At 44.3% G+C, this 12,422-nt stretch overlaps 1 protein-coding gene and 1 long non-coding RNA gene across 2 annotated transcripts in view; one reads left to right on the forward strand and one right to left on the reverse strand.

Moving 5' to 3' along the window:
- ENPP6 (ectonucleotide pyrophosphatase/phosphodiesterase 6) overlaps positions 1 to 8,937 on the forward strand; it is a 31,840-nt gene extending 22,903 nt beyond the window's left edge. The window contains exons 6-8 of the mRNA XM_023925027.2: positions 1,150 to 1,287; positions 5,316 to 5,439; positions 6,245 to 8,937. Of these exons, the coding sequence (XP_023780795.1) occupies positions 1,150 to 1,287; positions 5,316 to 5,439; positions 6,245 to 6,468 (486 nt within the window). The 3' untranslated portion in view covers positions 6,469 to 8,937. The remainder of the gene's footprint in view (positions 1 to 1,149; positions 1,288 to 5,315; positions 5,440 to 6,244) is intronic.
- LOC111927952 (uncharacterized) lies at positions 893 to 11,129 on the reverse strand. The gene is made up of 5 exons (XR_015287601.1): positions 10,904 to 11,129; positions 6,695 to 7,762; positions 5,818 to 5,904; positions 5,117 to 5,212; positions 893 to 4,392 (listed from the first exon to the last, which is right to left on the reverse strand). It is a non-coding gene; the product is annotated as an uncharacterized LOC111927952 (long non-coding RNA).
- Between the last annotated feature and the right edge of the window lie 1,293 nt (positions 11,130 to 12,422).

Consider the following 12,422-nt stretch of genomic DNA (forward strand, 5'->3'; position numbering starts at 1 on the left):
AAAGTACAATGACTTATACTATGGTTTTGTTTCCTTTCTTCATTTCTTTTTAGGATTTCTTACTGGAGGGCTGCTTTTTAAGCAAAATAAAGTCAGTTTTCAGTTTCCCAATAGCTAGATTCTCTATTTCTAATGAATTTTAAGGAGCATGTTTATGAGTTGGAGATATTATAACATAGTGGTTATCATCTCTAAGAATCACCCCATTTCAAAATACTGGTGACCACTCTCTAGCCCAAATCACAGTGGGAGGAATTGTGCCATCACACCCTGGTGCTGTCCTTATGGTCACTGCACATCAGTGCACATATCTGGCACATATGCACACACAGGGGTGACTTAGCTGAAAGGCTAGTGAAAAACCTTTCATTCTTTGAAGAATTGAGCTATTTATTCCTGAAGATTATTTATATTTAACTTGTTAAAGAACAATATAGAGTCTGTAGACTCCAACAGCTACCTTCTCTTTGGCATATGAACATCTTTTTCAGGCATTTAAAATCTATTTTCTGAATAATTTGTATGATTATATTCCAGACAGTATGATTAATATTAATAAACCACTTGCATGGCATTGTGCAGATTCAAAGCTGCAGGCTTTGGCTAATTAATCTCACATCAGATAACTAACGAAGCAGATAACTGAGCACTATCAATGTCTTGATAGCGATTAACTGGGTAAGTGCAAGAAACACAGGTGAGGTGACATTCATTCTGCACTCCAGAGCACAAACAGGGTATGAGTGGCAGACACTTAAGATGATATTGCTTTTCCACATCTGTACATAGTCCACATGGTGCCTTTGAGTGTCTCACCACTTCACTCACTGCCTCCTGTGAAGGTGTGGTTTCTCCTGGTCTGTTTCTGTAGGCCAGTACACTCACATGTATACATTTGTGAATGTGTGTATTATAAATACATATAATACATGAATTCATGCATTCCTATGCATTTTATGATCTGAGTTTTCAGAATCTCCTAAGCCACATAAGCAGGTTTTGTCCAGCCATGATCTTCAGACAGGCAAAGTCTTGGTTTTAATGTGCTGATAATTAGCCATCTTGCAAGTTCAGGTGTTTACATGTACCCATGAGTGTATTTATGATCTTTACAGCCATATGGTGTCCTAACATTCATCTGTTTTGCAGATATATCAAAAATTGAAAGCTGTGGAACACATGGATGTTTATAACATACAGGATATTCCAAACAGATTTTTCTACAAAAAAGGAAAATTTGTGTCTCCACTAACTCTCGTGGCTGAAGAAGGATGGTTCATAGTAGAGGTAAAGTATAGAAGCAAAATACTTAGACAGGAGTGTGAAAATGTACAATATATTGCTGATCATTGAGTTAAAGTCAATAGACTCACTACAAAACTAATGTCAAATTCTTTTGTGTACTTAAAAGAACTTAAAGGTATTGCAGCTATACTAAAGGCAGACAGTTAAACAGTCGAGATGCCTCTTTTTTCTCTGTTGACATAAAGCAGTAGTTCTTGTTTTTCACATTCCAGTTTTGTTGCCTTACTCTTCTTCCCCCTGCCATCTACTTCCATTTCAGGCACAAAAAGAGTATTTCCATTTCAAGTCCTTATTATCCCTCCACTCAGCAGTACCTTGTGGCAACTTTTCCTTCTGCCTGGCTTTCCTCCCATCAGACTGTCCTAAAAATGCCCCATTTCTCCCAAGCCCACCAGTCTCAAAAGGGTCAGACTGGAGATTTACTCCTCAGAGATGCCCAGCGCACACACCAAAAACCTGGGAACTTGTTTAGCAGAGAACCCAGGCATTAAGAGATTTTTTTATACTAACTTATTTTCTTACTATAAATTGTTGTTATTTTGTGCTTTGTCACTACTGGGCACCTCCATATTACAGATAGTGATTGCAGTTCAGCACAGCTCAGAGGGTGAGATAATTTTGTATCTTCTAAGGAGGTAAACTGAGCAGTGGTAAGTGATTTGCCCAAGGCCATACGTACCTTAAGTTGGCAACAGAACCAAGAAGTCCTGGGTTTCTTTCATGTCCCACCATAGTCAGTGCATTTCGTTGCTTTGCAGGTTATTGTAACTCAGCATCTTCTTTCATGGCCTTCAGAGCTATTGCTCACCAAGCTTTGCTCAGCACAGTCCACACGACCACATTTCTCACTACCCAACCTGAATTTAGCATAATAGTTTCTACAGCTAGATAAAAATGCACCTCTAAAAAAAAACTGTTGGCTTTTAAATACAGCTGGGTGAGTACCACATTTCTGATTTAAAAAAAAAAAAAAAAAAGTATAAAAAGCCAGAGTTAAGATTTAGACAGGTAAAATCAGAATCTGAAACATTTTCTCCAAAATTATTTTAAAATATTACAACTAAACTCTTTTGTACAAAAGTTCAAAACAGAACATTTTTACATATTCTGTAGAAAATAAAAAAGCACTTAGAAAATCATTGAAACTCTGACAAACCTTAATAACAGTGCAGCAAACACTGCTGCTATGATAATTATTTCTGTCTCTCTGCCCATTCCTTCCCATTGTTTCTGATTTTCAAGAATGTCCTCTCATTAATGCTGTCAGATTTTCCTTCTCTTTGGTACATTTTCATTATCTGTGAATGGGATATGAAAATGAAAGTTTCCTGTCATGTTTTTAAAGAAATGATTGAGCCTTCTATTATACTTCCTGCCCAAACCACCGAAGAGAGGATGTGCAGCTCTTCCCTGTCGTGCTCCCAGGGTTTTTAACTCTCTCTTGTCTAGTGGATAGCTAAAAGCTGTTTGAAAAAGGGGATTTTGTTGGTGGTGGTTTTTGAAAGAGACAAAGGGGTTGTATCTGGAAAGCTGTTTTCCTTATCATGGAGCATAGGAACTAAAGGCCATCTACAGTTTGGTTAAAGCAGGGCGAGGAGGGATTTCACACTGTATCAAAGCTGATCTGCTCGTATCACCTTGTTCCCTTCACATGACTGAGTGGCCCCCATTCTTTCGGCCTAAGATACCCCGGCTGCTCTTCTGGGCAATGATGTGTGCTAGCCCTCAGGACTGCAAGCTCACTCTGTACCCATCCCAGTGTACTTTCCCAGCATTGAGACATCACTTGAAGCACATTTCCTAAACATGCCCACTCAGGCAAAAGTCCATTGTCCACAGTCTCAGAAATGCCTGTTTCATCTTTGACAAGGATTGCTAGCCCAGGCTTAGTCTGAGTATGAAAATTTTTACATATTCTGAGTATGAGACAAATTCTCCATCCCATTTGGACTTGCAAGGCCGGTATATTGGTGTGCTGCCAGTGTTCTGGCCCCAAAGAAGCCCCAGGAGTTTGTGGGGTTTGCTGTAAGGCACTGCCTGATGCTCCAGAAGGGCAGTGCTGGGATGCTTGAACAGCCCTGTCCCTCAAGCTACTGCTGTTAGTGTCTCCATTTCCTGAGCTCTCACTTCAGCTGCAGTTATGAAAGTCAGCAGTATGTTTTCTGACTCAGCTGGCACCAAAGATGATGGAAATGACTGTGCCTTTGCACATTCTGTTGCGAGTAGGTGTTTCCTGATGTCTGAGTGGGTTATGGAAAGCACACTACCTCCTTCTGCATTTGATATTTCTGGAGAAGCAACTGTATCCAGGACATCTGCTAGGGCCATGGAGTGGTGTAGGTATGGCAATGTTACGATGCTGCCAAAGAACCATCACAAATTTAGTGTGACTTCACTTGTCTGAAGTATTCCTAATGCTGTACATATTGCCTGATGGCAAGCAACACACTTAATCCCCAGGAATCACTGGAAGCTGCAGCATAAGGAAGTACTATGGTAGGAAGATGAGAAGCCTGCTCCTTGGCTTGCTCTGAGCAGGGAAATAGATGGGAACAGGAAAAAAAATTGGTAGCTAAAATAGTTTCATTTAATCTGGAACAGATTACCCAGAGAAGCTGTGGAGTCGCTCTCACTGGAAATGTTCAAGAACTGTCTGGATGCAATGTGATCTAGGACAACCCTGCTTGAGCAGGGAGGTTGGACCAGATGATCCACTGTGATCTCTTCCAAACAGATGCATTGTGTAGTATTCTGGAATTATCTGGTACACCTGTCGAGTATTACATATGAAGAAACAGGGGGTTCTCCTGGAAAATAGTTGGAAGAGCTACACCTCTCAGTCATCACTTTTGCTGTCCTCAGTGCACAATCAATTTTCTTTCTTAAGGAAGAAGACAAAAATCAGACAAAATAATTGTTTATAAAAGGAAAGGGATCCTCAGTTAATCTGCTTCATCATCTGCAGATCTGCAGCAATATTTGCCCAGAGTGGGAATGTGGGAAACTCTTCTGGGGCATCTTCTGTCCTTCTGTGCCTGAGTGAAGGCCAGACCTGGACACTCTAGAGGACTGTCTGCAGCTCCTTCTCTGTAATTATCAGAGAAATTAATGTCATGGGTCTGATAAACTATCAGTTCATGTTCTTTGTTTAAGTGAAATTCCTGACATTGTTTTGGGGTAATGTGGAGTACCACATCTGTCTGCTGCTATCCCTAAGGAGCATGGGACAGGACAAACTCATGGACAGGTTGGTCCAGCATTTGATCAGCTCCTAGGGACTGCTGCTCTGACAGATATGACACTGTCATAGGTAAGAGCTGTTAATACAAAGTAGGAGAAAGTAAGGAAGGAATTTAAAACAGCATCTTAAGTGCAATATGGGCTAGAAAGAACAAGATTTATAACAACTAATTAATAAAGCAGAGATCCACTGAGCAAGGAAATAAAACAGAATCTAGGCCACAGAGAGTGTGACTGTCTCAGGTCAGAGCCAGTGTTCCTTGGAACAAACCTCATTGTTTTAATATGAAAACAAGTAGGGAGAAGAGATAGTAATTAGAAAGTATCTAGTAAGGGTGATATTTGTATTGTTAGGCTTACTAGCCAAATAGAGCAAAAATTACTTATTTTTCTAAGGTGTCAATGGCACGTGGGGCAGAACAACACCCCAGCAAACCCACTGGGAAGTGCATGGTGCTGGGTGGAAGAGCAGTGCTGCAGGCATGGGGAGAGGGACAGCACCTTGCTGACAGGTGTCACATATGACTGTGGTACTTTGTGCTTGTCTCCCAGCTGGGAGGTGGTTACTCACTGTGACAGCAAAGCCACGGGGCTTGGAGTGGTGTAGGTATGGCAATGCCCCTCCTGGGGATGAGCTCCTGTGCAGGTCACAGCACATTGTGGAGGGCTGATGGGGTAGAACAGCACATGGAGACACAACACAGCACCCCATAGTGCCCCAGCACAGCCCAGCAGGCAGGCACTAACCACTCTTTGCTGTTGTCACCCAGAGCAGGGACAAGCTGCCCTACTGGGAGAATGGGACGGGGAAGAAGGAGGCCTGGCAGAATGGCTGGCATGGCTACGACAATGAGCTCATGGACATGAGAGGCTTCTTCCTTGCATATGGACCAGGTACAATGCCATCACCCCAGGTGTTCTACTTCCCCTGCAGCCCCATGGTCCTCACCCCTGCATCCCTGTGGCCCCTGGCACATCAGGACCCTGATGTAGCACTCTGCGACAACCAAAAATTACAAATAGATGGCAGGATTTCCTCACTATGGAGGGTTTGTTGTACTGCACCTATTTTATAGCTGAAGAAACAAGTCAGAGAGATGTGAAGGGATTTGGTCAGCCTCTCTCTGATGTCCCAGTGCAGTTACTATCTCTTTGCCCTGCTTTCCTAAATTTTGGCCTAAACTTTCAATTCTATTTGAAACACATGAATCCTGCTTTTGTTGCGGGATTCAGACTCACTATAGCGCTTCCTTTGGGAAGGTTGCAGCATACCTCATGCACCTGTCTGATGGGCAGACACAAAACTCCTGGTTTCCACTTCATCAGGCCCTTTAAACAGGGCAGAGCACCAGGCTGCAACTGCAGACAGGAGTGAAAAGCAGAATGTGCAACACAATTATGTCAGGCTATTAAGTCTATCAAGCACATACAATACAGTAGCTCCTGTACCTAAAACTTCACGTCTTTTTTCAGTTTTTTTAGTTTAGTTTTTAGAATAAAATTGGTCTAGAAGTAAAAATAATGAATAAAATTGTTTAAAATATTTTTGCTGAACCACATTGTAAATTACATAGCATGCCACATTCTAGCCTGGTGAGTAAGTCTCAATAAAGGCAAAGGAACCCTTGCCCCCCAGCACCCCACATTGCAGGGACTGAGCCCAAGTTGCATAATGCCAACTCCTCTCTTTTGCCTGCAGATTTCCGATCCAACTACCGAGCGCCTCCCATCAGATCCGTGGATGTTTACAACATCATGTGCCACTTGGCAGGAGTACAGCCAGTGCCCAACAATGGCTCCTGGTCCAGGGTGGAGTGCATGCTCCGAAACACAGCCCCCTTGGCACCACTCCCCCTGTGCAGCAGCTGTGTCCTGGCATTAGCTCTGCTCTCCCTGTTCTCCAGGCAGATCTCCTTACTGTGATCCCTGAACAGTGTCAGTCAGTGTCACCAGCAACTCCATCCTTCTCCATTTGTTTTTTTAAAGTTCTTCTTCTGAATAATAGCTTCATTAATAGAGCGCTGTCCCCCACCCCTCCATTGTGCTCCACCAGGCATGAATCTGACCCATCCTGCATTTACAATGGTTTTAACATGAAGCCATGTTTTGTGCTGCTCCAAACACAGCCAGGGACAATGCTGTCACTCACCTAGATTTACAGCACTGGCAGAATCCTGGCTGGCTATTCATGAAGTTTTCTGGTGGGTGCACATGGGGATCTCTGAGCATCAAACACATCTCACGCCAGCATCTTTCACTGAGGAGCTCACCCTGGTTCGCCATACTGAGAAGTTCAGGAGTGGAGACCAACTTCTTTGCATTTAGCTGGGTTCATCCTGGTTCAGCCCTTCATCTCCAGCTCCACCAGCAGCAGAGCCCCATCTCCTTACAGCACCAGCCAAGCCCTGTCTATACAGACACAGCTTTCAAAGAGCCAAGAGCTTTGCTGAGGGACCATGATGCTGAGAGAGGTGGGTCAGCAGGAAAGCAGTGAGAGCATCCTACTTCTCTCAGCCTTCCCTTTATTTTCACCAACATGAGTACTGGCTCTGCCCATTTCCAGGGCCAGGCTTTCCTCACAGATCACAGCAAAGGGGAGGGTTGGGAAAGACAAATGTGAAAGAAATCCTCAACTTCAAAGCCAATGGGAAAATGAATAGAAATCTGGACACACAAGGGTGAGGAGAGCATAGGATGAGGAAGCCTGGCATTTAACAGCCTCTCTGCTCTTCCTGGTGAAGATAATATCATCTGATCACGTTTTGATGTTTTATACCCAAACGAATTTCTGAAGGCTTTTCAAGACTTACTGCTCTTCCACCAGCTTTTGCTCTCTATACCTCTGCCTGGTGATCAGCACATTTCCCTTTATTCTGCAGCAGGGAGAAAGGTCTACACTGATAGATCTCCCACTCTCCCAGCTAATCCTGGTGATTATTTCCATGATGGGCCATCAAGCACAAACAAAGTTGTAACAGCAAAGTTAAATTAAACAGCAGGAGAGGATAGAGCTGTTGCCAGAGGTGCCTTTGGGAGTGCACAGCACTTTGTCTGATATAGTTTTGAACCAGGAGCTTTCAGCAAGAAACTGCCTTTGGAAGGACTGAGGTCCCTCCCCATGTAAAACAAACCTCTAGGACTTACTACTCTTGTGGATCCAGAGACAAGCACGATCTGGGTATGTGTGGTACAGTGCATCTAAGGGTGAATGATTACACTGTGGGGAAAAAAAACAAACACCAAATTAAACTTGACAAAAGACTTCTGTAATAGCTGTAAAGATTTATGTAATGTATTTTTAAAGCTCAAGTGAACCATCAAATCAATTGGGAGAAAAATGGAAAAAATCAGGCTTTGTTATTAGACTGTTGAGTATAAAAGGCAATTTAGTGCTTTCGAAGCATTTGCAGTAGCTGTAAAACAAGCACCTATTGTTCAGAGTTCCCTGTTGCTCGTTAATGGACCAGGCTCAATAAAATCACTGGAGCAGATTTTTGAAGAAAAAAGATAAAAATTTTAAAAAATCAGTATACAAGATAACCAAATTACCAAGTTTTGCCTGAAAATCATCAGGATAGACACCATCAGTGCCTGCTAACCCCTCCACTATGTTCCATTTTAAGTCTTATCAGCAAGCAGAAGCCAAGGTCTTCTTAGAGAAGAAATGTTTCTAAAGGTATAAGGGTATATTCAACTTCTCATACAAACAGAAATTTAAAATACCAAATTGGGTCCCTTGAGTTGTTCTATGGATGGCCCATGACACACAAAACCAATCCTTGTGAGTACTTTGTGTAACTCATTTTTGTCAGTGTCCACATGGAAATACTGAAGGGTAAATCCAATTGCAATATGATTTGTTTGACCTTAATGCAAGCATTTTGTGTATGGTAAAAGTTACTTGGTCTGTAAAAGGAAAATTTGATGGCAGACCTTCAAGGAGCTCACTAGCTTCAGGAAAACTACAGCTCATTATTTTTCTTCCTCAGAAATGTCATACCTCTGAATCAGTTCACGTTCTCATTCAAAAATCAAGTGTCTTAACTCTTGCCTATTTTTCTGTATACTATGCAATGGAGGTGGGTGTATTTTAAAACCTATTTCTGAATGATGTTTTTATACAATGACTGATTGCGAATGAGTGAATAATTCTAAAAATGGTGTTAGAAAAAGCACTTCTTTGTAAATAGTGTAAGACTTTTGAAGAAAAAAAAAAGCCCAAAACCTTCCCTTCAACACTCTGCCTTTCTTGTCTAATTGCTGCATCAAAGTGTGATAAACAGTGTTTGAAGCTTGTGCTGGTTAATTATCAGAAAGACGAATGATAACATTGTTTAGAAATGGTAAAGTTGTCAGCATGTAAATTAAGGACATTAAATGCATCACACAAGATGATGTAGCTTCTATATGCAGTCCTTTTTTCCAGATGTATTTCATTGTTTAACCTTTTAAGCATCTGTTCAGGAGCATGTCATTCCCACTAGGCAATGGACATGACAAAACATTTTGCACTTCTTAGAAGAGAAGAGGTGAGCCCTGGATGATTTTTCCAGACCCACTTCTCTAAGCCCACTGTGTCAACATCAGATCAGCTGTTTGCACAGAAATTAAGAGCATTGTCACTGGTAAGAGGCTGCACTAGGCTCAGGCTCTCCAGAGCCCCACTTTCCCACTGAGAGATGGTGCAAATGTCAACAAGACCTCAAAAACCAACATTGGACAAGGGGGCCCTCCTCCACTCTAAGCTACACAAACCAACACGGTCCATGGATGAGATTAATTTAATAGAAATAAGTCTCCAAGCCTATTCAGTAGAATTTATCTCCTTTTCCTTATGTTAACTGACCACAGAGCAGGGAGTGGGCTCCTCAGTACAGGAGAGACGTGGAGGAGGATGTACAGGGATGATGGAGGAGGACCAGTGTACGTATGCCAACGAGTCCTTTGATTCACAGCAGGACTCCCTCTGAACCAGTAGCACTGCCAAGGTCTGCCAGAGGTGCTCCCCTCATGTTCCATGAACATGGGTCCTCAGAAAAGGAAGGTGCTGAGGGACTGCCTGCACAGGAATAAGAATCAGTCTGCTCCCCATGGCAGTGCCAAAAGTGGTAATTTCACAGCTAAATAAGTGGAGCCCTTTTTACCAATGACCTTGGTGGCCATGCAAATGTCATGGCTGGCTAAGGCTCAGCGGGTGAGCCCGCCATCATTCCTGCAGATACAGCCTGCCTTGCCTGCACAGACTGAAGCCTTGTGGAGACACTTCCTCATTGGCACAGACACCGACCTGCACCCTTCACAAGTACAGAGACTTCGCAAATAAGGAGTGAATGAGAAGTTTTTGCTGTGCTGGTCATCTTCCTTGTCTCCTAACTAATACATCACAATATACCACAAAATCACAGAGTATTGTAAGTTGGAAGGAACCCACAAGAATCATCAAGTCCAGCTCCTGGCCCTTCACAGGACCATCCCCAAGAATCACGCCATGTGCCCGAGAGTATTGTCCAAATGCTTCTTGAACTCTGTCAGGCTTGGTGCTGTGGCATCTGTCAGATATTAACCCATACACCTCAGGGCGAGGTGCAGGCCAAGTGAGCTCTGGGAAGTGAAAGGCATTGGAAACGTCACATTATCATATTTCCTGCCTGGTGCGTCCCCAGCCCGGCCAGGTGTCTGCCCAAGATGCGGGAATGTCTTGTGCAGCCACACCACCGCACCAAGGCTGCCGCATGCCCTCCGTGCTCCAGGAGCTCCACGTCTCTCCTGTACTGAGGAGCCCAGAAGGGGACACAGATGTTCCCACACGCTGCCTCTCCCCCTCGCTCCCCCGTTTTTGGCGCGGGCAGCCCGCCAGGCCGAGGCGCCGCGGCCGCAGCGCCTCAGGGCCCTCGGGCGGGAGAGCCCCGGGCCCGGCGCGGGTGCGCCCCCTGCCGGCCTGCCCGCAAACTGCACTCGGCACAAGAGCGAGCTTTGCCTTCAGCGAGGCGGGAGAAGACTGGGCCTTTGCCTTCCTTCTGCGTCTCTCATCGCAACTTCTCCTCTTTCTCCCCTCTAACTCTCCCGGTACCCTTTGTGTAAGGGCCGATTCCTCACCCCAAACCTGCCGCCTTCATGTAGCACTCTGAGCAAGCTTCCCACCTGCTCCTGCTCCTGTTTCCACAGCAGGATGAGTGGGCAGAGCAAGACCTTCACGTGTACGTGGCTCTAAATGATTCAAGAGAGGAACCAGCTGGATGTACTTCCCACTCTCAGGCTGCATCTCAAGCTGCCTTTGTTGTCATTAGAGCCTGATCCCACCGGTGGGAAACAAAACAGATAAAAGCAGGAGGGAGAGGGAGCAGGGGGAGTGACACACCTGTTGCTCTGCCGCTTGTGTCCACTTGTAGCTTGGCTGGAGGTTGAACGCAGAATCCTTGGGTCAGATGTCCCAGCAGTGGCACACTGCGAACTCTGAGCTTTTGTCACAGCAGGGAAACTCCAACTAAAACAGTCACAGATTGGGCTGAGGTGGGGGAAATTCAGTGCCCACTTTCCACATCAGCACAGATCAGGGCTTACCTGAGCTCCAGGGAGCTGCTTTTGATCCTCCCTTGGTCACAGCAAATGAGGGATTTTAGTGTCAGTATTGTATCAGCCTTCAGGAGCAAGGGGCACCAGTGCATGCATAGATGATGTTCCTCTGCCCATCACCAAGGGGCTGCAGGCAGCCAGCCCCAAAATGTCAGCATTCTCTGCTGGGAATTCATGTCCAACCAATTTTCTGTGGCTGCCACAGTGGGCATTGACAGCTCTTGAGCAGCTTTCTGTTTTTCACAAAAAATTAATAATACACTAAAACATTACTCATCACTTAGAGTCATTGTTCGGTGAATATTAATTAAGCCTCAAAATTGGCTGGAGACACTGTCATTGCTTCCTTGCCAGATAGAAAAAGGGAGGCTGAGGTGGCATCAGGTGTTGCAAAGGCTTTGGAACACACGTCAGGCTTGCAGGGGGTCAACCACAGTCCCTACTGAACAGTCACTCAGCCTGCTGCTTTCACTGGGCTGCCTCTATTCAAAGGCTCCTGGCCACATAAGTGTATATAACTGGGCCATGTGTCCATTAGAGGCAGTTTTAACCTTTCTTCACTGGTCCCACACGCTGCTCATCCTACATCATTAAAACAACCACTGCATTGGCATTCACTGTACCCTCTATTCAGGTTAGTTTTACCCTGCAAAGACATGACCATAGAAAATGGCTCAGCAGGAGCCTGCTTCTGATTTCTGAGAGGTGCCTCACACCCTCTACATGATCCCTGGGCAGAAGAAGGCTCTGACAAATTAAAAATGAATTTTTTGGGAAGGGCTTATTTGCTTCACAATGTGTCCACCCATCCATCCATCTGTAAATTGCATTCTTCCTTGATATTTTTACCATGTACTCCATCCTGGTGGAGCTTTGGGGTGCAAGACTTTGTTTCCTTGTTTTCCAGAGTAGGCAGCAGTGTGGTTTTCATCTTACAGCTCATTCACTGTCCATGAGAATGCAAGGGCTGAGGGAGGGGTAACCTTGCTGTCCTCAGCTGAGGAGATTCTGTAAGATAGAGGGAAAGCAGCCCTTGCTCATCCACAGAGGGATTCTCCAAGCACAGCTATAACAAGGAAGTAATTTTGGGTGTAAAAACTAACATTCTAAGGTAGCCTTCAAATAGCAGCTGTGAAAGAGGGGAAAAAAAATTTTTTTGAAGAGGGAATTCAAGTTTATGAGTTGGATTATACAAACTGCTTGCTTATATTGCTGCAGGGGCTGGGTGAAACATCCTAAAATATCCCCTTCTGCCTTAATCTCAAGTGGTTCCTTACAAGAACACTTCTGCCAAAGAAATAGAT

The sequence above is a fragment of the Cyanistes caeruleus genome, chromosome 5 (assembly GCF_971803275.1).
Source record: "Cyanistes caeruleus chromosome 5, bCyaCae1.hap1.1, whole genome shotgun sequence".
Taxonomy (NCBI): domain Eukaryota; kingdom Metazoa; phylum Chordata; class Aves; order Passeriformes; family Paridae; genus Cyanistes; species Cyanistes caeruleus.